At 46.7% G+C, this 23,162-nt stretch overlaps 1 protein-coding gene across 1 annotated transcript; it reads right to left on the reverse strand.

The window, feature by feature from the left end:
* Positions 1-8,125: 8,125 nt before the first annotated feature.
* On the reverse strand, positions 8,126-18,341 carry PURB (purine rich element binding protein B). Its single transcript, XM_083753371.1, has one exon. It carries the CDS (start codon positions 18,086-18,088, stop codon positions 17,051-17,053), a length of 1,038 nt encoding a protein of 345 aa, XP_083609497.1. The 5' UTR covers positions 18,089-18,341; the 3' UTR covers positions 8,126-17,050.
* Positions 18,342-23,162: the final 4,821 nt, after the last annotated feature.

Genomic DNA, 23,162 nt, shown 5'->3' on the forward strand with positions numbered 1-23,162 from the left:
ACTCAGGGCAGTGTTGAAATCTGAGCCCCCAGGGTCTGCCCCTGTTCAGAGCCCTGGCCAAGCTTCCCTAACCTGGTGCCCTGCAGCGCTTCTGGACTGCAAGGCCCATCAGTCAAGAAGAAGCGATTTGGGTCCTTACTGTCCAACTGAGTGTCTGGTGAGCTTTGCAGGATGCTGTAGGGGCAGGAGCAGCGGAGTCGCTCATGATTTGGGGCAGGTGGCAGGTGTTAACTACAGCTACAGCCCTGTGGACATGTATGCACTAGTAAATTTCATCAAATCCAGTGGCCATTTGCAGGGCCGGCAAGGTGAGGCAACTGCCTCAGGTGGCAGGATCCACAGGAGTGGCAGATCCCCATGTAGATCTTTACCCGCCTCCTTTGTTCTTGATATAGATCTTCACTCACCCCTTTTCTCCTGACCATTAACTTCTGAAGAAACAGGCACCAGATTAGGCTGCAGGTGGCAGGAACTGTGTAGCTTCTATACCTAGCCTGGAGCTCTTTGCTCTGTGAAATGTCACTTTTTTGTGAAAAGGGCAATATGGATTTTCTGCCCCCCCCCCCCGTTGCTAAGAGCCAAGGCAAGAAGAAAAGGAAGATACAGGCAGGTAGAAACTAAGGGATAGTGTGGCGATGCTTTTTTGCTGCAATTGGTGAAGCTTAGAAGCTATCGCAGACATTGCTCCTGTGGGAGAGGGAGGGCAGCTGGGAAAGAAGGAGATAGCATCATAGAATGGTAGAGTTGGAAGTGACCCTGAGGATTATCTAGTCCAACCCCCTGCAATTCAGCTGCCCCATATGAGGATTGAGCCTGCAACCCTGGTATCATCAGCACCATGCTCTAATCGATTGAGCTATCCAGTGGTGGGGAGGAGCTATACGAGCAGGAGTAGAGGCATTTTCCAGTCCAAGGGCCACTATCACTTCTGAGAAACCTTTTGGGGGCCACATGCCAGTGGTGGGCAGGACTAGAGGCAAAAGTGGGAGAAGCTACACATGTGAATTTTACCTTTGTACAGCAGGCTAGTTTCTATGCAAACACATCCATCCTCTATCCGGCAAGCAAAGGTGTGGTCAAAGTTCAAAGGCCTATTTCAGGCAGGCAAAAGCACATCAAGTCTGGCAAGGGGCTTAGAAGGTTGCACTCAGCCCCCAAGACGGATGTTCCCCACCCCTCCTATAGAAGGCAAGTGACCATAAAAAGATAATTTTAAAAAGAAAGTCTAGGGGAATGGTGAGGGCATAGGGAAGGAAGAGAGGTACTGATAAATGTGGATCTGCAGAGATATTGTTGTTTAGTCGTTTAGTCATGTCTGACTCTTCGTGACCCCCTGGACCAGAGCACGCCAGGCACTCCTGTCTTCCACTGCCTCCGACAGTTTGGTCAAATTCATGCTGGTATCTTCGAGAACACTGTCCAACCATCTTGCCCTCTGTCATCCCCTTCTCCTTGTGCCCTCCATCTTTCCCCACATCAGGGTCTTTTCCAGGGAGTCTTCTCTTCTCATGAGGTGGCCAAAGTCTTGGAGCCTCAGCTTCAGGATCTGTCCTTCCAGTGAGCACTCAGGGCTGATTTCCTTAAGAATGGAGAGGTTTGAGCTTCTTGCAGTCCATGGGGCTCTCAAGAGTCTCCTCCAGCACCATAATTCAAAAGCATCCATTCTTCGGCAATCAGCCTTCTTTATGGTCCAGCTCTCACTTCCATACATCACTACTGGGAAAACCATGGCTTTAACTATATGGACCTTTGTTGGTAAGGTGATGTCTCTGCTTTTTGCAGAGATGAAGCAGTACTAAAATCCACAAACTGATTTGAAATAAAGCAAATATTTGGGTTTTAGGCCTCCCTTGGACTGATAAGTCATCAGAAATAGCCCAAGTAGAATGTTGGGAATGTAGCTAAAGCTTTTGACTAGGGGAAGCAAGCTAGGGATAGCTGGGGATGAGATGGGGCAGAGAGAGAAGCAGGGAGAAGAGCAAGGCTGCAATAAGCGGATGCTGCAGGCAGATGAGGAGGCAGTGTTGGCAAAACTCCACTGGGGAGCCCTTACTGGAGCTACGTGCAGCACACCCTGTTCAAACCATCCCTAATAGCCTCTTTTACAAGTACTGAAGCGATACAGTCCACCCCACTCCTGTTTTGTAAAGAAATCAATAAGATCCTCTTGCAGCAGGAAACCAAAACTGTCTGAAAAACCTTTGCCTCTGCAATACACCTCTTGGCACCTGGGCAAACCAGACCCCCCCTACCTGTGCAGGCAGATATCAATAGCAGTAATGCTACACTGGTCAGAACAAACTGCTGCTCAGGAGCAGTGGAGCAAAGCAATTTTACACTCTCGATATCGTGTTCTTAAAGGGAAGCCCTTATTTAGACTGCAAAGCATCTTACTTCCCTTATTTCAAAATGTGGCAAAGGTGCCCCAGCTGTTTGTGGGCCACCCTGCTCATTCTAAGTGCAGCCCTGAGCTTCTGCTCCAAAGTCCAGTCCTGACAGCACCACTGCAAACTGGCCTCTTGCAGCTACTACTGTCACTGCAGACTCTGAAAACAAACCCAAAAATATGAAACCCCATTTCAAATTCCAGCCAAGATTATGCAAATCAATGAACTGTACTATCATGGGTTGAAATGCACAAACATCTACAACTAGAGAGGCTCCACACTCAACTTGGTATTCTTGCAAGACTTGGAATCTCTATTGGAAAGTAGTACAATGTCAGGAATGGGTAATCAAGTTGTCTGTCTTCCACATGGAACAAAAATATTATAATTTTGCTTTAAGGTGATTCTGCACCAAGACCCAAACTGCCAGAGTTGAGCAGTACAGTGGTACCTCTAGTTGCAAACGGGATCCGTTCCGGAGGCCCATTTGCAACATGAACAGAACGCAACCTGCAGCGGTGCACCTGCGCACATGCAGGTCGCAATTCGCTGCTTCTGCGCATGCATGTGACGTCATTTGGCACGTCTGCGCATGTGTGAGCGGCGAAACCCAGAAGTAACCCTTTCTGGTACTTCCAGGTAACCGCGGGATGCAACCTGAGAAAACGTATCCTGAAGCAAACGTAACACAAGGTATGATCTGTACTGCATAAAATATCTTGCATGTTTTGTTCTGCAAGTATATTATTTTTAATGAATTATTCTGGCACTGCTATACAAGCTAGAAGCCTGCTCTTAAAAATAGCAGAAAGCAAGATACACCAGAAGCCTAATTTCACTTTGCATTTTTGTGTTCCTTCCTGCAGAATACACTTGCAATGGGAGATAGGACTGCACGACCAAGCCAGCCATGGCAGATCTGTGAGCAGCACATCACATATTCTATCAAAAGATAACAAAATACTTAATACAAAATATCAAAATACTTAATAAAAAACATCCTTGGTGTGTGGAGTGCCGCAGGGCGCAATTCTCTCCCCGATGCTTTTTAACATCGTTATGCGCCCTCTTGCCCAGATTATCCGGAGCTTTGGGCTGGGCTGTCACCAATATGCTGATGACACTCAGCTCTATCTGCTGATGGATGGCCACACTGACTCGGCCCCGAACACACTGACCAGATGCTTGGAAGCTGTGGCTGGATGGTTTCGTGGGAGCCGATTGAAACTAAATCCTTCGAAGACAGAGGTCCTATGGCTAGGTCGGGATGGCATGGGGATGAGGGACCAACTCCCTTCTCTTGTGGGGGCCCAATTAGTGCCATTGCCTTCCGTTAAGAGTTTGGGTGTAATCCTTGACGCCTCCCTTTCCATGGAGGTGCAAGTTACAGCAACAGCCAAGGCGACATTTTTCCACCTTCGCCGCATCAAGCAGTTGGTCCCTTACCTTTCCCACCCCGACCTGGCCACAGTGATCCATGCGACGGTCATCTCCAGGCTTGACTACTGTAATTCGCTCTACGCGGGGCTGCCCTTGAAGCTGTCCCAGAAACTCCAGCGGGTACAGAATGCTGCAGCGAGGCTCCTCACGGGGTCTCTGCCATGGGAGCATATTCACCCAGTGCTTTTCAAGCTGCACTGGCTCTCGGTGGAGTACAGGGTCAGATTTAAGATGCTGGTTTTGACCTTTAAAGCCCTTCATGGCCTAGGACCCTCGTATCTACGGGACCGCCTCTCCTGGTATGCCCCACGGAGAGCCTCAAGGTCCATAAATAACAACACCCTAGTGGTCCCAGGCCCTAAGGAAGTTAGATTTGCTTCAACCAGAGCCAGGGCCTTTTCAACTCATGAGACCAAGGCCCTGCAGGATCTGATTTCTTTCCGCAGGGCCTGTAATTCAGAGTTGTTCCGCCTGGCCTTTGGCTTGGAGCCAATTTGATTCCCTCCCTCTCTCTTTCTCTCTTTTTTCCCCCTTTTCCTTCTCCTCCTGCGATGAGGCTACATTTTAATATTTTAATGTTCCATTATTTTAATGTTGTATTTTATTTTTGTTTTTAAGTTGTAATCATTCATCTTGTTTTTATTATTGCTTGTAAGCTGCTCTGAGTCCGGCCTTGGCTGGGGAGGGTGGGGTATAAATAAAAAAATTATTATTATTATTATCATCTGCACTGCTGAAATATTCTATGGCGTTAGCAATACCAGTATTAACAAGGGTGTCCCACATGACCTTAAAGTGGCACTGTGCCAAGTCAATGGTCCACAAGATCCATGTCTTGATCGTGGATGGAGGACTTGACCTGGCATGTGTAACGGAGACTTGGTTGGATGAGGTGGATGAGCCTGTTCTTGCCACTGCTTGTCTGCCAGCCTTCTCTTACACACAGCAACCCAGGGTTACAGTGATGTTTAGAAAGACACTGTTTTCTGAATGCTTGTTGTGGAAGCTGGGCTATAGGGGCAGTACCGGATTCCTTTTGGTGTACCGACCTCCCCGCTGCACCAAGGATTCCCTGCCTGAACTGCTTCAGGTCATGGAGGATGTTCTCCTGGAGACACCTAGTTTGGTTGTCCTGAAGGGATTTTAACATCCATGCTGACATGACCTTACAAGGGGCCTCTTGGGACTTCATGGAAAACATGGCCTCCATGGGGCTATCCCTGAATAAGCCATGGACATGCCTTAGATCTGGTGTTCACCACTGTGGATGTGAGTGATTTGACACTAAGTTCCAGCATAACGAAAAAAGTACCATTGTCAGATCATTTCCTGGTGCATCTAGACTTCTCTGCAACCCTTCCCCTCCGCAGGGAGGTGGGACCGATTTGGATGGTCCGCCCCCGCCATTTAATGGATCCAGATGGTTTCCAGAGGGTGGTAGGGGATGTCTTATCCCATGCTGGTGGCCTTTCAGCTGACGCCCTGGTGGCCCACTGGAATGCAGAGTTAACCAGGATTATCCACTGTTTGGCTCCAAAGTACCCTCTCCGATTACAAGGAGCTCAGATGGTTCCCTGGTATTCACCCAGGACAGAGGGTGATGAAACAATCGCTGAGACGGCTAGAGGGGTGGAAAACTTAGTTCAAATCGGACTGAACATGGGTTGGAGCTCAACATCGAGCCTACCAAGTGGTGATGGCAACAGTGAAGATGTTCTTCACCACCTCCATTGCACTTGCAAAAAACAGATCCAGGAGACTTTTTCAGGTGGTTCATAGTTTAACAGAACCACGTTCACCATCAGGGTTCAGTAAGGACACCAAGATCTCCTACTGTGTTAGCAGGGTCAGGGTGGGAGAGTGCCAGCTGCATGGGATCAGTTTCAACCTGTTACTTCCAAGGATGTGGACAGGCTGCTTGGGCAAGTGAAACCAACCACTTGTCTCCTTGATTCTTACCCATCCTGGCTCATAAAAGCAAGCCAGGCAAGGCTGGGCAATGGGCTCCATGGGGTGGTGAACGTGAGGGAGTCTTCCCAGACCCACTTAAACTGTTATTAAATCACTTTTTAAAAAACCATCTTTGGACCCGGACACTAAGGCCAGTTATCGCCCAGTCTCAAATCTTCCATTCCTGGGCAAGGTGATTGAGTGGGTGGTTGCGGAACAACTCCAGGCACACCTGAAGGGTGCTGACTACTTGAACCCCTTCCAGTCAGTTTTCAGGCCCCATCATAGGATTGAAACCACCATGGCCACACCGGTTGATGATCTCCGGCAGGCTAGGGACAAAGGTGAAAGCTGTTTCCTAGTTCTGCTGGATCTCTCAGCGGCCTTTGATACCATCGACCATGACCTCCTTCTGGACCGTCTAGAGGAGCTGGGAGCACTGTTATACAGTGGTTCTGCTCCTTCCTCCTGGGGTCTCACTTGTGGGGTGCCTCAGGGTTGTCCTCTTCCCCATACTTTTTAACATTTATATGAAACTGCTGGGAGAGATCATTAGGGGGGTCCGGGCTAAGCATTCACCAGTATGCAGAGGATACCCAGCTCTACCTCATTTAAACCAGTGAAGGCAGTGAACGTCCTGTGTGGGTATCTGGAGGCAATTGGGAGATGGATAGCAGTCAACAGATTGAGATTGAACCTCAACAAGACAGTACTGTTTCTGGGTCACAGGGGACAGGGAGGTGTGGGGCATTTCCTGGTCCTGAAGGACCCGGTGCGCAGACTGGGAATTATTTTGGACTCACAGCTGTACATGGAGGCACAGGTCAATTCTATGTCCATCTGGTACGCCAGCTGAAACCCTACCTGTTTGTGCCATGTCTCACCAGAGTGGTACATGCCTGGCTATCTCCCACTTAAGACTACTGCAATGCACGCTACATGGGGTTACCTTTGAAGGTGACTCAGAAACTACAACTAAACCAGAATGCCGCAGCTAGACTGGTGACTGGGAGCTGCCATAGGGACCACATTACACTGGTCCTAAAAGATCTAAATTTCTAAGCACAATTCAGTGTTGGTGCTGACTTTTAAAGCCCTAAATGGCTTTGGCCCTGCATACCTGAAGGAGCGTCTCCACCACCATCATTTAGCCGGAGGTCCAGCTCCGAGGGCCTTTTGGCAGCTCCCTCACTGCGAGAAGTGAGGTTACAGGGAACCAGGCAGAGGGCCTTCTTGGTAGTGGAGCCTGTCCTGTGGAACACCCTCCAATCAGATGTCAAGGAAACAAACTATCTGACTTTTAGAAGACATCTGAAGGCAACCCTGTATTGGGAAGTTTTTTATGTCTAATGTTTTACTGTGTCTGATGTTTTAATTTGCTGGAAGCTGCCCAGAGTGGCTGGGGCAATCCAGTCAGATGGGCAGGGTACAAACAAACTTTCAAATTGCGATTGTGTATACAACAACAAATCCGTTTATTGTGAGGCCCATGCCTGTACACAAAAATCAACTAGTTTATAACATTTCTCCCGGAGATTGGTGCCAGATTCTTTCAGAAGCAGCATTCCACATGGCATATTTTGAACAATGCACCTATCTCCATGGTTATTTTAAGAGTTTTAAAAGGTTTTTCTAGTCACTTTGGCCTATAATCATAGATGGTTTACAAAATTAGTTTCAGCCAACAAGTTGCACATTGTGAGAAGCTTGTGCGGATCTCCCAGTTGTAGGCTTTCTTCCCGCAGGAGCTAACTAACAGTTAAGAGGCTACGTACTCCAGAAGGGTGGATTTTTGGGTTTAAATCCAAGCTCAGGGAGAGAATCACAAGCCTCAGTTCTATGGCTCTAAAGTGCTGTGAAGCTGTCATCACACACACAACACACTACTCTCTCTTGGGGTGGCCAGATTACGATAATAAAAAGTAACAGGATGAATATTTTAATATTTGTATCATTTTAGTGAACATATGTATATGTTGTATTTTGTTCTTGAAAATTGCTCCAGGGTGCCTCTGGATGTGTGTAGTGATATACAAATAAAATAACCTAGCATTCACAGACAGCAGTTGGCAAAAGATGGTATCCTTATAGGAGTTCAAGCTTCTCCCTGCTCCCTTGCCCTCCTTGCCCCACTCCAGGAATTCATCTTCAGTCCCTGAGATCCATCAGGATTGATAGAATCTTGCTTCCCTACTTGGATATTTCCCACTCATTCAAACAGGCAATGCTTTGCCACAGGCCCATCAACTCATGACAGATCTAACATAGCTCCAGGGTAATAAATGATTTTCAATTGCATCACAAAAATACACTATTTCCCACTACATAAAAAAACCAAGAGACAGAGGTACATGTTCATTCACTTTTCCGCATACTTTTATTTGTTACAAACATAAATTTTTTTAAATATAGACTGTAAAACTCCATTTGCAAAAACCTGTTATGGTAAGGAGTGCTCAACTAGCACGAGGAGTTCTTAATGTCGTTTGGACTGGTTTGTTGTTGTTTTGCTAGTCAGCTAGTGGTAAATCCAGGACCTGCCTTTGTTTGACAGCAGCCTGTAGTGTCTGGCTGCATCTGCATTGCTCTTTAAAAGCAGGCCTGCCGGCCCCCCTCCCCAAAAGGGAAATCAGAATCTCAGCTTCAGCCAACAGGCAGCAAGACAAATAGGCAGCTCTTTGCCCTGGGACTGTAAATACTTTCCAGCGCTCTGCTTGATGGGTGAGAAAGGAACATTTCTGAATGGGTGCTGCACTTTTAAAACATCTCTGTATGCTTGAAACTGCACCACGCAGCTGTTTGTGTTTGTTTTGCCAGTTAAAGTGCATTTAATTTTTTTTATATAAAAAAATAAACAAGAGGAATAAACTTTATTCTTTAATTAAGGTACTTAAAAGTGAACTTTTTGGTCTCTCAGCAGATATTCCTGAAATCAGATCTATTTTACTACAAATTAACGTCTAGCATTTATATAATATATTTATAGAGGGGGAGTTTTTTTTAAATATATAGATATATATAGAGAGATAGATATAAAATTAGAGCTACTTTTGCATTTACTATCTAGCAGAGAAACATGTTTTTATAAATACATACACATGTACACAGACATTTCTTTCTATGTATACAATGTACAAACGTGTATATTTACATATGGGCTGATTACATCCATATATGATCAATTATCACTTACACAAGGTTTTCTCAACTTTATACCAAATTAAAATATTTGCTCACTACTGAAATTGTACATTCAGCCCAGCAAAACCTCCACTTCCCAAGGGCAGCGATTCTGCACCACCCTGCCCTTTCTTTATAACCCTGCATATCACTTTTGACAAATTTGTTAGCATCAAATTGAGCAACAGATACTGTAGTATCTGTAGTAAGCAATACCTCTAACTGGAAGAGGCAGCTGACTGCTGCACCCTCTGCTGGAAAAGGACTTTGGCGGCTACGCCAGCAAGCACAGCAGCGGGGGCACTATCCATTCATTTCAATGGAAGACCTGTGCTTGCAAAATCCACCTGCAGTGCAAAGGTTAATTCAATGAGGCAAGGAGAAAGAGCAAGAGACTTGGAAACGAGATTATGAGTGTTTGTTCCACCAGTCTTGGCAAAACATGGAAGACTACCAGCACCAACTGGTAACATAGCATGGGGGAAAATAAGCTACCTACAGTACGGGCTGCAATTGCTCAACATTTGCTTGACTTTCAAACATATCACCTCCTCAGAGAACCTGCTTCACATAGGGTTTTGCCTGCCTTGAGCATCTGCTGCAACCTGTGCACTGCAGAGGATTCTACGGTATGTTTAAATACGGGCACTGATCAGACCTCTCACCAAGAAAGGTTATGTTCCAAAATGCCCTAACCTTCCTGTGCAGCTGGACATTGAGACAGCGGACAAAGTCTTCTCACTGAGGAACTTGATAGGCTTCTGTGGAACCACAGCATTCTTAGTAGCATGGAAATCACTGAATGCAGCTTCAGCAATCTATACTAACACATTTCCTCTTAATAATAGGCCAGCAAGGATGATGTGAAAGTGCTGGAGGGAAAGGTAGTATGGAGAGCTGCTCAGATTATTACCCAATGTTATTATTGGGCCAATGACCTGCCTTCTCCTAATGGGCCCCTCTCTACAAATGTTGGTAAGGTTAAAATATTCACAGCACATGTAAGCTAGGAGATAACTGGCTAACTTGTTTATCATGGTTCTTTACATCTGAGCATGCCTGAGTCAACAGCTCCAATTCTGAAGAGGGGCAGTGTGAAGATACAACAAGATTAAGCTATATTCTTGTAAATCCCACATGCATTCAAATGTGGGATTTTCTAACCAGATGGGCCTTTCAACACAGAAAAAGCAGGGCAGGAAATTAAACATATTGTCTTGGAAACTTGCCTGGGTTAAAATGGTGCACAGTGACTGCTGTTTTAAATTATGTCCTCTGCAAGTCTTAAAGACAGTTTACCTTGGCTACACAAAGCAGTGATAGGCCAGGAGTGGGGGAAGCAGCAGTAAGCTTTCCTGTACATTTACAATAGCTTTGACAAACTTGTACTTCTTTGCTGTGGGCCGCTTACTTTGTATGTATGTATATATATACCTATACAGTACACACACAGCACATTATGAGATTAAGGCTACATAGCAGCTTATTACAAAATGGCTTTGACAAAGCACACTTAACCTTCCCTTCACGGAATTTAAGAGACAAAATTGTGTTGGTATTTCTATATTTCTAGTAGACATTGAAACCTTGAGCTCTCCCCCACTATTCCCCTTGTCAGATTAAAAAAAAAAGAGGAGCTGGAGTGAGAAGGCTAGCAAAAAAAAATTCATGGTAACTATTGATTAGAAATCAGTTAGTAAACACCCTGGAACATTCTTCTTTCCTTAGGTGAGCATTTTTGGCAAGTTAATGATTCTCATGCTCTAAAAATTGGGCGATGGTAGAACAGTTATTCTCTAAAGACTCTGGGAACAGTCCCATAGACTTCAGTTGTGCTGCTCTGAAGTCTACAACTTAGTTCTCCTCTGTCAAATCAGATACAAGCAAATTTACACAACTGGCCTTAATTATACTGCTGCAAGCTGAATACGAGAGGCTGGGACCCAAAGAAACACTTTCACTGTGCCCAATGGAATAGTACACAGCCAGTGAAATTTTGGGCTATTCGCATCTGAAGAGATCCCCCATGCTACTAACTGCTTTTGAAGCTCCTCCTTAAGAACCACAAGACCAACCCCACCTCAAGCACACCCAGCTAGCAAATCAGTTCTTTAGATCCCAGCGACTGTGTTATTGCTTACTTCCTACAACTATGCAAAATACCTGTTGTTTGTGTGACTAGACCATAATGTTGGGATTTTATTTTATTAAAAAGGAAAATTTTACTCCACCATATACTACACCAACCTCATTATATTAAGATGGAGTTAGTCTAACACCACTGCAGATTAACTGTCATTCTACAGGTAGGAGAGGTAGCAGCTCATGGCCACATTCACAGGTTTGAATGTCTGCTTCCAATATTAAACTTCTCTGGAACCTTACACGAAACAGCTGTTATGCTTCAGCCACGTGCTTTCCTCTCACAATACCTCAATAAAGCAATCTGTCAGTCTTAATTCTTTTTAACTCTTCCTCTGTTGGCTAAAAACTACAAAGTGCAAAAGATGAGGTTCCTGAGAACCTGCAAGAGGGAGGAAGAAATCTTTTTTACTGCAACCAGTCTTTCCTTACCTTAGCCAAACTCCATCAAGCTAATAAATCAAACCCAAGTATGCAATTTTAAGAAGTAAATGCCACCTGACAATTAAGATGATCTGGCTAATGCTCAAGCACAACAAATTGCTACAGTAATTTTGCTGACACTGAATTACCATAAGCACCATTGCTGGACAAGAGGCAAGCTTTCTAAATACCTCTAGCACACCTGGAATCAGACTATCAAGAACATGGGGGAAGGAAGCTACCATGAAGAGTATGTACATCGCAAATTCATCAGTGAACAAATAATCAAGAAATACATAGTAAGAGACATGCCACTACCAGTTTGGCATTCAGAAAGACTGCAGAAGACTGGTCTGAGTGCAATAGCTCAAAGCATATAGGTCTAAACTGGTTTAATCACCATTCCCTCTCAGTGAGAGTCTACAAATCTCCCAGCACTCTCATCAAACTAATGTTTCTTTGAGGAAAGTCTTTATATTCTTCTGGTATAAAATGATTCAGATTTGTAGCATAGGTAAGCTCTAAGCTAAGGGTTCTGCTGGGTAATATTAAATTGCCTACACAATGTTTCCAGAAATAATTTTGAATAATGCATATTAAAAGTATCAGGGTCCATTAAGTTTTAAATATTTAGCCTCAAGTAGATTGGTAATCCCAATTACACTATCCCTTTAAAAAACTAAATTTGTTTCATAGCAAACATACTTCAATACATTTACCATTTTACCAAAGGAAGCATATCAACAACATGTTTACCAAGATCTACGTAGTATTAGAATAATTTTGAAGCCAAAAAGTGCCACTTTTAAAGGGAAAAACTAAGTTTTCCTCCCTTCCACTAAGTTAAGAGTCAAGGCCACAAGTTTATTTATTTTTCAATAATAACTGAATATCTGCTGAGAGATTAAATTGTGCATCAGATAAAGTACCATAATCTTTCTGTTAAAACATTGAGATGTCCATGCATGTTTATGCACTGAACAGTTTTCCACCAAAATCACAAAACTGCTGCCCTCACAAGTGAAAAGTAGCCCGAGTTAGTCACTTTTCCAATGTCCCCTTTAATGATAGGAACAGATCACAAATCATCCTCAGCTATTCCAATACCTGAAGCGTGCAGTCAATGATGGGACCACTCAATATGAGGGCTTATTGTAACCTGCATCTTGTGCCCATTATCCTGAAAATTGTAAGCCAGGGCATGATAAGAATGTGTGTTTTTGGGGAGAGAAACTGAAGCAGAAGCTTGAATCTTAATTTATTTTTAAAAAGATCTGTGGTTGCAGAGCGGATTCCAGGGTAAGCAACAGTGACTGCTTTTTATTTGAGGAAAAAAGAAAAAAGCATTCACTGTTAGGTCTGCAACCGCTCTGCAGCAGACAGCTATGGAAAGAAGAACAAGAACCCGTAACTAGATGTGAGCTAAAGATACGGGTGTTTATACCTGTATGCCTCAAATATTTACAATTTTTGGTGCTATACAAGATTTACATTTTGTTTTGTACAGCAGATGCATCACTCCAAGGACAGTAGAAGTCTAGAAATGTTGGATATGCAGAACTCCACAGGGAGGTTTGCCCATTTCCCCCTCACACAGAACCGACATTTTTAAGACAACAGTGTGATCCACAAGCCACATAACTCAACATACCTGAACGTGTGACAGCTAAACTCCAGTAAATTTATGGAATTGAGCTATTTTAAGCACAGATATGCCAGACGGCAGCTTGTAAACTGCACTGAGGTACTGTCAATGTTGCTGCAGAAAAATTCAAAGACACAATTTAACTGCAGCACCAAGAATGGGGAAGCCTTTACCCAAATTGACATTTAAGCACAAGAATATAAACAGGAATAACAAGATCATTCATCTGAGATGTAATCCATGCAGTAATTTTTTTCCAACATGGCTGAATATCCCTATCACATGAACAGAAGCTACTCTGAACAGGGACAAGTCTGCCTACTTAGAATTTGCAGAGACCAATTGTTGAGACAAAACTACTAGGCTTAGAGAGCAGTGTGATTTTTCTTTTAAAGGCGCAGTTTGTACAAAGTGCACACATGTGTGCAAGGGGGGGGGGTGAGATTTCTAACAGTTATCCCTACACCAAATAGGATTCATCTTTCATTAGAGGCCAATCAATGCTTCCAAGTGACCCTTAAACAATACAGTATTTGCAATCTCCACTATTTTAATCACAGAAGTCCCAAATTTTACAACAGGGAGGAGAGGTTCAAAGCTCTACAGATGCCAGGCAAGCCCCCTTCCCTCACTCTCAGAGTTCTATGGATTTTCCTCCGTAAACCCCTGCACCTAACAAGGGCTTGTGCCACCAGACTAATTTTCCTATAGCATGAGGCTTGGCCGTTAACCTGCTATGGTGAGATAACCTCAGTATTACTCAAAACATTTAAAATCTTACCATTTATACTTAAGCTGGACACAAGCATGCCCAGTATTTTCACTGAGACTCTCCTACTGACACACTGCATTGTCACCACCTACATACCTTGGAGGGTCATGTGTCAATCTGTGTACCCAATATACAATGCTTTAACTGGTCTAATGACTACAGAAGATTTTTTTCTGGTTGCCAAAACAACACCATATATGGCAGCATTCTTGGCATACAATTGATATATGCTTCTGTCTACTTCCACATACTTCCTAGACAGCTAATTATAGCATATGTAGCCACTGGCCAGGGACAGTCAAACCCTGTCACTACCACGTAATACAAAGGTAAGACTAGTTACTGCAATTCAGCCAAAAAAAAAAAAAAATCTCCTGAAAAGGAGAGGTACTGCATTTTAATTGGCTCACAGCAGCTGAGCAACAAAAGGGAAAAAAACCCCAATTACCACTGAAGCAACAAAACATTGTTGGTCTATACAAGTATTGTACATTGGTTTAAAATGAGTGAAGAGTTACAGCAATATACACCAAGCATCTGCAGCCTCAATTTTCATTGCTGCCTAGAGCTCTAATTAGTTAAGTAGAGTTTTCTGCAATCCTAGAGGGCTGTGGTATCCCACTTAACCTGCTGAAACTTTTGTTGGTGAAAGTTGTTCTCCGGAGCAAAGAACTACATACATATGAACAAAAATACATAGGTAGATACAGCAGGACATTATTGAAAACAGCTGCCTTGGAGAGTACAAAATACAGTACGAGTATACGGATGTAATTAAAACATCAAGAAATACTATTGCTCCCGTTACAATTCAGGAAACAAGTTCTTTGCGACGGAGAAAAATGGAAAGAAAGATTTCTTCAAAAATACAATAAAAATATCTACTGTGGACACTGGGAATAAAGAAATATCTTTGAAAATAAACAATTATATGTGTGGCTGAACATCTTGTGGTAAACTATTCTGACATTATTTGCAGATCTTTATAATAGCCATAGTAAAACCAATTAATTTTTCTAAAGAAAATTCCTGCAAATTTCCCCACTACAGTGACAACCGTGTGAAGAAATGCCTTTTATGTCTCCTTGCTTTCTAATAAATACAAAACAAAGATAGTATAGGTAAGAGTAATACCAAAATAAGGTAATAAGGGTATGCAATAAATTAAAAAGGCAGCTCAAATAAAGGACAGGCATGCACAATTAAAAAAGATTGTAGAGGAAGGTTTACCTGCCTCTCTTAAGATGTTGCACAAATAATACCTGAAACTTTGTAGTGAACAGTACACTTCCATTCAATTCAAAGTTGCCAGTATAGAATGTATCTAAAAACACTTTTGGAGGGAATAGGTCTGACTTCATTTGTTTTAAAAAAATATCATTTTAGATTAAGAATCCATTCAAAATATAGATGAGGCAATTATTTGGGTGGAGACACCCAACTTTGTTTGGAAAGGACAGCTGGATAAATTGGCAGTAGCCAGTCTATAATAAAATGTGAAGATGGTAAAACGCTGCTAGGGAACGTTCAGTCACAGATCTTTTGTGGGGTTGTTTCTGCTCCTTTTTAGTGATGGATATCAAGCTCCAACTGGACATGCATTGCTCTGAACAATCCATCCCATCAATTCATTCTTGCCAACTCTGCTGTTAACATAATGTGAGGTACTGAGAAAATGGATAGTTCTTTTTTTGTTAAAAAAAAATCTTGTTAAAAGAATAACTGATGCTGGACTTCTGGACCTGAGGTTCTTGGTGTCTGTGTTCATGTCCACTAGTTTGCACGATGAAAGAAGCCTTCCGTTTTCCTACATGGTTCTTTTCACAGACCTGTAGCCACACAGTTCCTTTACAAATTACAATTTCAAGATTTTGCTTTTTAAAAACCCAGCTACAGATTTCACTTCTTTGACCAGATCATCTTCTGAAGTCAGCAGAAAGACAGCTCCAGTTTCCACCTCCTATTAAAGCCATTTGCTTTCACCTTATTTGGAGAGAAGGGGAAGAACTTTAGCGAGCAGCGACCAGTCCACTCTGCATGCCTTGTGCTTTATGCCTGTTTTTCTTTAATCTACCTGTTTGCAACCCCCATTAAAAAAAGAAAAATGAAATACCATTTTAGATCTTTAGAACCTGTCAGCTTTAAAGTAATTCACTTATCAATTCCAGTTCAGGCACCTGGAGCTTAGCAATTTGCACCCCCAAAATAAAACAAACAATTCTGCAAAGGGGGGGGGGTGAAAGACAACAATGGACATTGGTCCAGATACAGGCTCCCCCCACCCAATTACCTTTCTGAAAAGGTATTTTGAGTTGGTTGCTTCTTTCCCCTGCCCACCTGCTATGTCCCCTTCCCCGAGCCATTTAAATCCCCATTTTCTGCTGGTCTAAGTCCATGATTGATCTCTACGACTTTCCCCATCGGGATCTGCACCCCCCTCAAAATAAGCCCCATGCCCCCACTGATTTGGACAGCGGTGGTAGCTTCTCCCCTCCCTTCAAACAATGCTCAGTGGCCTTTTATTCTCCAGAATGCTGGTTTCAAGAGTAGAGGGGCACCATCTCAGAAATGCAAGAGTGAAGGGTCTGGGTGGAAGTGAAAGAGAGAGTCAAGATCCAAGTAACATTTCTCCCTCCCTTCCGCCCAAATAAAACATCTCAGCCATTCTAGAGGAGGAGCCTCGGAAGGCAGGACAGATTTAGATGGCCGAGATCCCCTTCTCTCCGCCATGGGCGAAGGTTGAGGTTAACTGAGGCCACAAAGCTTCCTCTCTGCAGGGGAGGCGGCAATGATGTCGGTGAAGCCCAACAGATGCTGCATCCCTGGGAAAAATAAAAGGGTCACAGAGATAGAGATCAGGAGGGCGCTCCAGAAGTGGTGCAGGTCGGGGGTGTATGCAGGTGATCTCGAAGCTTGCTCTCTCCCATGGCAGAAGAATGCGTGTGAGGTGGGGAGGAAGCTTGGGCCAGGTTTCCCTCCCTGCTCCACCCAGTCCCCTACTCCAGGGCAACTCCGGCCGGCGCGGAAGGTGGCTGAGGCGAGGAGAAGGGGGTTGTCAGAAGCAGGGGGGCGACGGGGAGAGGGCGGCCGGGGAGGAGGGGGGGGGGAGGCTCAGTCGTCGTCTACATCGTCTCCGTCGGAATCGTCGCCGGCTCCGCTGCCGCTCCCCGGCCCGGCCGGCCCGGCTCGTCGGTCGTACAGCTTGTCCCGCTGGCGCTCCTGGATGTCTCGCATCTCGTCGGCGTAGCGGCAGAAGGCGCCGCCGAACTTGGCCCAGGCCTTGTAGGGCACCGTGATGGCGTTGCGGTAGGAAGGCTTCACCTCGCTGACGCGCAGGAAGACGCCGTACTTGTTGCAGCCCACGTCGAAGAAGAAGCGCTTCGAGTCCACCGTGATGGAGGTGCCTTCGGGGAGCTCGCCGTACAGGCCGCCCCCGCCGCCGGGGCCCCCCCCGCCGCCGCCGCCGCCCAGCTCGTCCTCGTCGGCGCCGTAGTCGTCGATCAGCTTGGCCAGCGCGTCGCGGAACTCGATCAGGCCCTGCGCCGGCAGCGCGATGGTCTGGCCGCTCTGCAGGCCCGGCGGGCCCCCGGGGAAGCCCGGCCCTCCGCCGCCGCCCCCGCCGCCGCCCGGCCCGCGGTTGATGGTCTGGCGGATGCGCAGGAAGCGGCCGCGCTGGTTCTCCTTCAGGTCCAGGTAGTACTTGCGGTTCTCGCGCACCAGGAACTCGCTCTTGAGGGCCCGCCGGGGCCCCGCGCCGCCGCCGCCCTCCTCCCCGCCGGGCGAGGCCTGCGCCAGCTGCTCGGGGCTGCTGGGCCCCAGCTGCGCGTAGTGCTCGATGAAGTCGCCCAGGTAGTCCCGGAACTCGGCGGCCACCGCCATGGAGAGCGTGAGGCGGCTCTTGGAGCCCCCCGCGCCCACCTCCGCGATCTTCAGGAAGCGGCCCTTGGCGTTCTGCTTCACGTCCAGGTAGAAGCGCTTGTTCTGGATGTCGAGGCGCTTCGAGGCCAGCTCCTGCGTCTCCTGCTCCGGGCCGGGGCCGCCGCCCCCGCCGCCGCCGCGGTGTCCCTGGAAGCCGCCGCCTCCGCCGCCGCCTCCGCCACTGCCGCTCCCGCTGCCCCCTCGCTCGCTCCCGCTGTCGCCATCCGCCATCTTCTCCTTCCTCGGGTTCCTTCTGCCGCCGTCAGGCCCAGCCTGCCTTCCGCCCGTCCGGCTCTCCGCCGCCTTCTCCTCCTCCACACACGCGCGCGCGCACACACACACTCGCGCGCCTTCCCCACTCGCTCGCTCGCTCGCCCGCCCTCTCTCTCTCTCTCTCTCCCGCTCTCCCTCACACGCACTTCGCTCCCTCAGGCCGCCTCCCCTTCCGCCGCCGCCTCCCGCCCCGCCTGCAGCGCCAATGCCCACTTCCGGGGACGCGCGGACGGACGGAGTCCAGGGAGGATCCTCAACCGGAAGTCAGCGGCGTTCCACGCTAAGCCCCGCCTCCCCCGAAGAAACCAGCGGGAGGGAGAGAAGCCTCTGGCGCCTGCGCACTCCCTCTCGCCTGCCCCCCCCCCCCCGCGACCAGGGCCAGGCCCAGCGGGCGGCCCGTGAGGAGCCCCCTCGCCCGCCCCCTCGCAGGCCTCAGAAGCGCAAGACCCCTTTTTTGCGGGCGGGAGGGGGGACAGAAAAGGCGGGAGTGGCACGTAAGCGTGTGCAGAGTTCCCTGCACTCTGGAGTCCGGCTCTCATAAAACATTGGGGGGGGGGGGGGAGAGTTGAGCCCCAGCCTGCGCAACCCGTCACAAGATGTGGCGCACGCGCACCAGTGGAGTGGCAAAGCCCCTCAAGGGGGGGGCACCGATGATCCTGCGCTCTGGCCCTCGATCCCGGGGTCCCGCTGCGCCAGAAGCGGTTTAGTTCTGCTGGCCAGATGACCCGGAAAGCTGTCTGTGGACAACCGCCGGCTCCCTCAGCCTAGAAAGCGAGATGAGCGCCAGAACCCCAGAGTCGCCTTGGACTGGACTAAACCATCATTTACCTTTACGCTTCAAATATTTTATGGGGGGCAAAGGGACCTCGGCCCCTAGCAGTTGGCTCCTGCGCTCTCAGCTAAATCAGAGAATCGCAGGGTTGGAAGGGACCACCTTTTAAATAAAACACAGAGCCAAGGAAATTCATGCAAGTCCAGCATTCAGGAGGGACCTGGCATTTATTTCAGCTGTACCACCGCTTAGAGGAGCATCAGAACAAAGGTTTTATTGGCACAGTGCAAAAAGAGTCATTAGACATCAAACATTCTACATACATGGAAAAAGGTTACAAATCAAGGGAGAGGAAGAGACAGGGCTCCACCCTGGGATCAACTTCCTTGGGGTGTTCCAAAACATGTGGTCTTGGCTTGCAACTTATCGGACGGTTATCAAGGCAACCAGACCTTCGGTGGGGTTGTTGACAGTCCTTTCCCATATCTGGAATCTTTCAAGGAGATGTCCGTGCTAACTCACAACAGACAGAGGAAAAGATCCTGCCATTTGTACCACTTTCAGGGTCAGACAGGAGAGATGGAATGCAGCGTGGGAGGGAGGCAAGAGAGAGTCACAACATGCAGGAATCATTCATGGATGCATGCTAGCCAAAGGCTGAATGCAATTAATACTGGAAATCAAACAAATCTACACCCTGGGTCTCTAATTCTTATATTAGGACCCCCTAGGGTCATCTAGTCCAACCTTTGCAGAAATCTCAGCTAGATCATCCGTTACTGATGGCCATCAAATCTCTGCTTAAAAATAATCAAGAAAGAGAGTCCACCCCCCCCCCCAGGGAATCCAATCCTGATGTTTAATTGGAATCTCCTTTCTTCTAACTTGAATCTGTTGGTTCAGGTCCTATTCTCCAGAGCAGGAGAAAACAAATGTGCTCCATCATGTGACAGCCCTTGATCTATTTGAAGATATCAATTATATCTCCTCTCAGTCTCCTCTTTCCCAGGCTAAACATACCCACCTCCTTCAACCGTTCCTCATAAGGCTTGGTTTCCAGACCCTGGATCCTCTTGGTCACCCTCCTCTGCCCACCTTCTAGCTTGTCAATACTATCCTTCTTAAACTGTGGCACCAAGGACTGGACACAGGACTCCAGGTGTGGTCTGACCAAATGTGCCCAAGGTTGCCGCCTGAAGGGTGGTTTATTCCCACCCCTACTCCCCAATACCTTTTAAAAATGCTAGCCATCCTGGGTAGCAAACATTGGCTGGAAGCCAGAGGAAGGAAGAGGGAAAACAGCAGGTACAGTAGTGAAGCCATGGAGCTGTAGAAAGGAGCAGCCAAGAAAAGGGCAGGAGACAGGCTTCATGTGCCACTTAGGAACAGCAGGATCTGTCAGTTATTGGCATAAAAGAAAGGAACTTTGGAGGCTGGAGGTATGTTGACTGGAAAGGCAAGGGTGCATAGACATGTCCGCTGCCCAAATGGCCAGATGCAGCCCCCAGCTCCCATTAGCCTTGGTCAGCCTGGCCAGTAGTCAGGATGATGGGAGCTGTATTCCAGCAACTCTAGAGGGGCGCATCCTTACGCTAAGAGATGCATAGAAGGGAAAGCAGCCAGGTGCAGATTCTTCTGTCTGGGCACTGCTGTAATAGTTGGAGGGAACCCACACAGGATGACATTTTCCCTCCGCAGCTCTTACAGGACTTGGAAAAGCCAAGGAGGCAGGAAACGCAGAAAGGAAGAAATTCAAACCAGTTAGTAGAATCTAACAAGCCAAATAAGGCGACAAGGTTAAAATGAACCCTGGGCTATTCTTCCATCTGTAGGGCATAAGAGAAACCAGCATGGAGGTCTTAGAACCAGCCAGGTCTTGTGTGTATGTGTGTACAGGCAGGTTTTCATGATGGCTGCATCTGCATCCTTCCCCTATATTGAAGCTTAAGAAGCCAACTTCAGATATTCCCTTTTCCAAGACCTCGATTTTTAGATCTGCAGAATCAATATCTGAATAATATTTTTTCTTGTGAAAATGAAGACTTGCTGGCAAGGAATTTGGTTCAGTTGTGCTCAGCTCAGAGAGAGGATTTAAGTGCTGGCTGGATAATGTAATTTGTGTTCCCAACACACAGTAAGATCACTTTCCCCAGCTGCCCTGCTTGCAGAGGGCAAAGCAGGTCATGGAGGGCTCTTCATTTGTGCCGCATCTTATTCCCAGCTTTCAAGGGTCAACAGGATTGTGACTAGTACTGAAAAAAGAGACATAACCCAGAGTGGCTGCCAATCGCCTTGTCTGGGAATGCTAACAGGTTGCATATCTTTGTTAGCTGAGGTGCTTAACAGGAACTGATATATTAATAATGTCCATGTTATAGGATTCAATCGCAGGTGGCGCTGTGGGTTAAAGCCTCAGCACCTAGGACTTGCCGATCGAAAGGTCGGCAGTTCGAATCCCTGCGGCGGGGTGCGCTCCCGCTGCTCGGTCCCAGCGCCTGCCAACCTAGCAGTTCGAAAGCACCTCCGGGTGCAAGTAGATAAATAGGGACCGCTTACCAGCGGGAAGGTAAACGGCGTTTCCGTGTGCGGCTCTGGCTCGCCAGAGCAGCGATGTCACGCTGGCCACGTGACCCGGAAGTGTCTCCGGACAGCGCTGGCCCCTGGCCTCTTAAGTGAGATGGGCGCACAACCCCAGAGTCTGTCAAGACTGGCCCGTACGGGCAGGGGTACCTTTACCTTTACCTTTATAGGATTCAATGGTCTTGGGAGACCTCTGCTGGTAAAATCATGAAATGGCAAGTTTTGGTTTTCAGAACCTCTCTGGATGGTCATTTTATTGCACGTTCATTATTATTTCTGCTCATGATGCTATTGGGGTAGTCACACGTGACTTGTTTGTGCCTTCAAAAGTTTTGGGGTTGGTCACACTGCTTCCTTTACAATCAGTGTATATCCTGTATCTTCCTGAGGAAATCCCACAACTTTTTAATACCACAAATGTTTGTTCTCTATACTTTAGTTCCTTATAGTTGTTGCTCTATAGTGTTTCCAGACAGCACTAATTATTGTGTCACTATTATTGTGTCAAGGACACCCTAGTGGTTTATGAGAGGGCTTCTCAATGAGAAGATCAATAATGGGGGGACAATATTTCTTGAAGGAAAGCTTGCCCACCACTGCATAAGCTCCCTTTCTACTACACGGCAGTGGGAGTGTTTGGTTATGTGCCACAGTGTACATGAACTGAGCTTGTACCGTAAATGATGTCTGAGAATCTTTGGTAAAAGTGGAAGGAGTCCTTGCTGAAAGCTGCAGAGTTCCTAGCAGACAAATTGATGTGAAAAATGGTTCCTAGAAACTAGACAATTTGTGAACCATTGATAATTGATAGTACTACTGTTAAGGCAGAAGGGCTGAACCTGATGTATGGCTCATTCTCTCATCTTGGCTCATGGCTACTGGGGGGACGGGGCTGGCCAATAGTAGCATTAAGCTATGATAATATGCAATTTCCTAGCATTGGCTTTTGGACTACCACCCCTAATTGGGTTGCCAGCTTCTTACTGACCTGTGCATTCATTCCATTATATCTAGCCATTCTCTGACACAGGTAAATCCAAGACAGGCTATAAAGAAATAGAGCAGAGGTAGCAGCCACTATTGTGTCCTCTAGGTGTTGAACTGCAGCTCCCATCATTCACAGCCAGCATGACTAATAGTTCAACAGTATTTGGAGGGCACCATGTTGGCTACCCCTGGTATGTATCAACAGCAAAGCAAATATTTGACAGCAGCCAAAGGCTGTAATACTGTAAGAATGTCATCACATAGGCCCCTTTGGAGGATTTGTAGTCCTGCATCATAGCCTTAGTTTTGCAATGAAGTTATGGTGGGATGGAGAGCAAAGGTGAACACATGTTGCACAACAGCAGTGGCAGCAACTTGGGAGTGAGAAGGGAGAGAAAGTGGTGGATTAAAACAGTGACAGAAGTTTGAATTAAGCAGGCATGGAGAAACACAGAGGGGGAAGGGCATGATTTTAAACAATGGCAAAGCAGATGTGGGAACCTCTGCCCTGTGGGCTGAATGTGGCTCTTGGAACATAGGAAGCCCCCCTCCCTTACCCTGTTCTCTGCTCTTCTAGACTGCCTTAGCCTGGCTGCAATGTTTCCTTGAACTATGACCAGGCTTCTTGCTTGCCTGGATGGTGAAAGGGTTTGTGGACGTTTAGTAGAAACCTTGGACATTTGCGTGGCTTGA

Source organism: Podarcis gaigeae (assembly GCF_964106915.1).
Source record: "Podarcis gaigeae genome assembly, chromosome: 8".
In the NCBI taxonomy this organism is placed as follows: Eukaryota; Metazoa; Chordata; class Lepidosauria; order Squamata; family Lacertidae; genus Podarcis; species Podarcis gaigeae.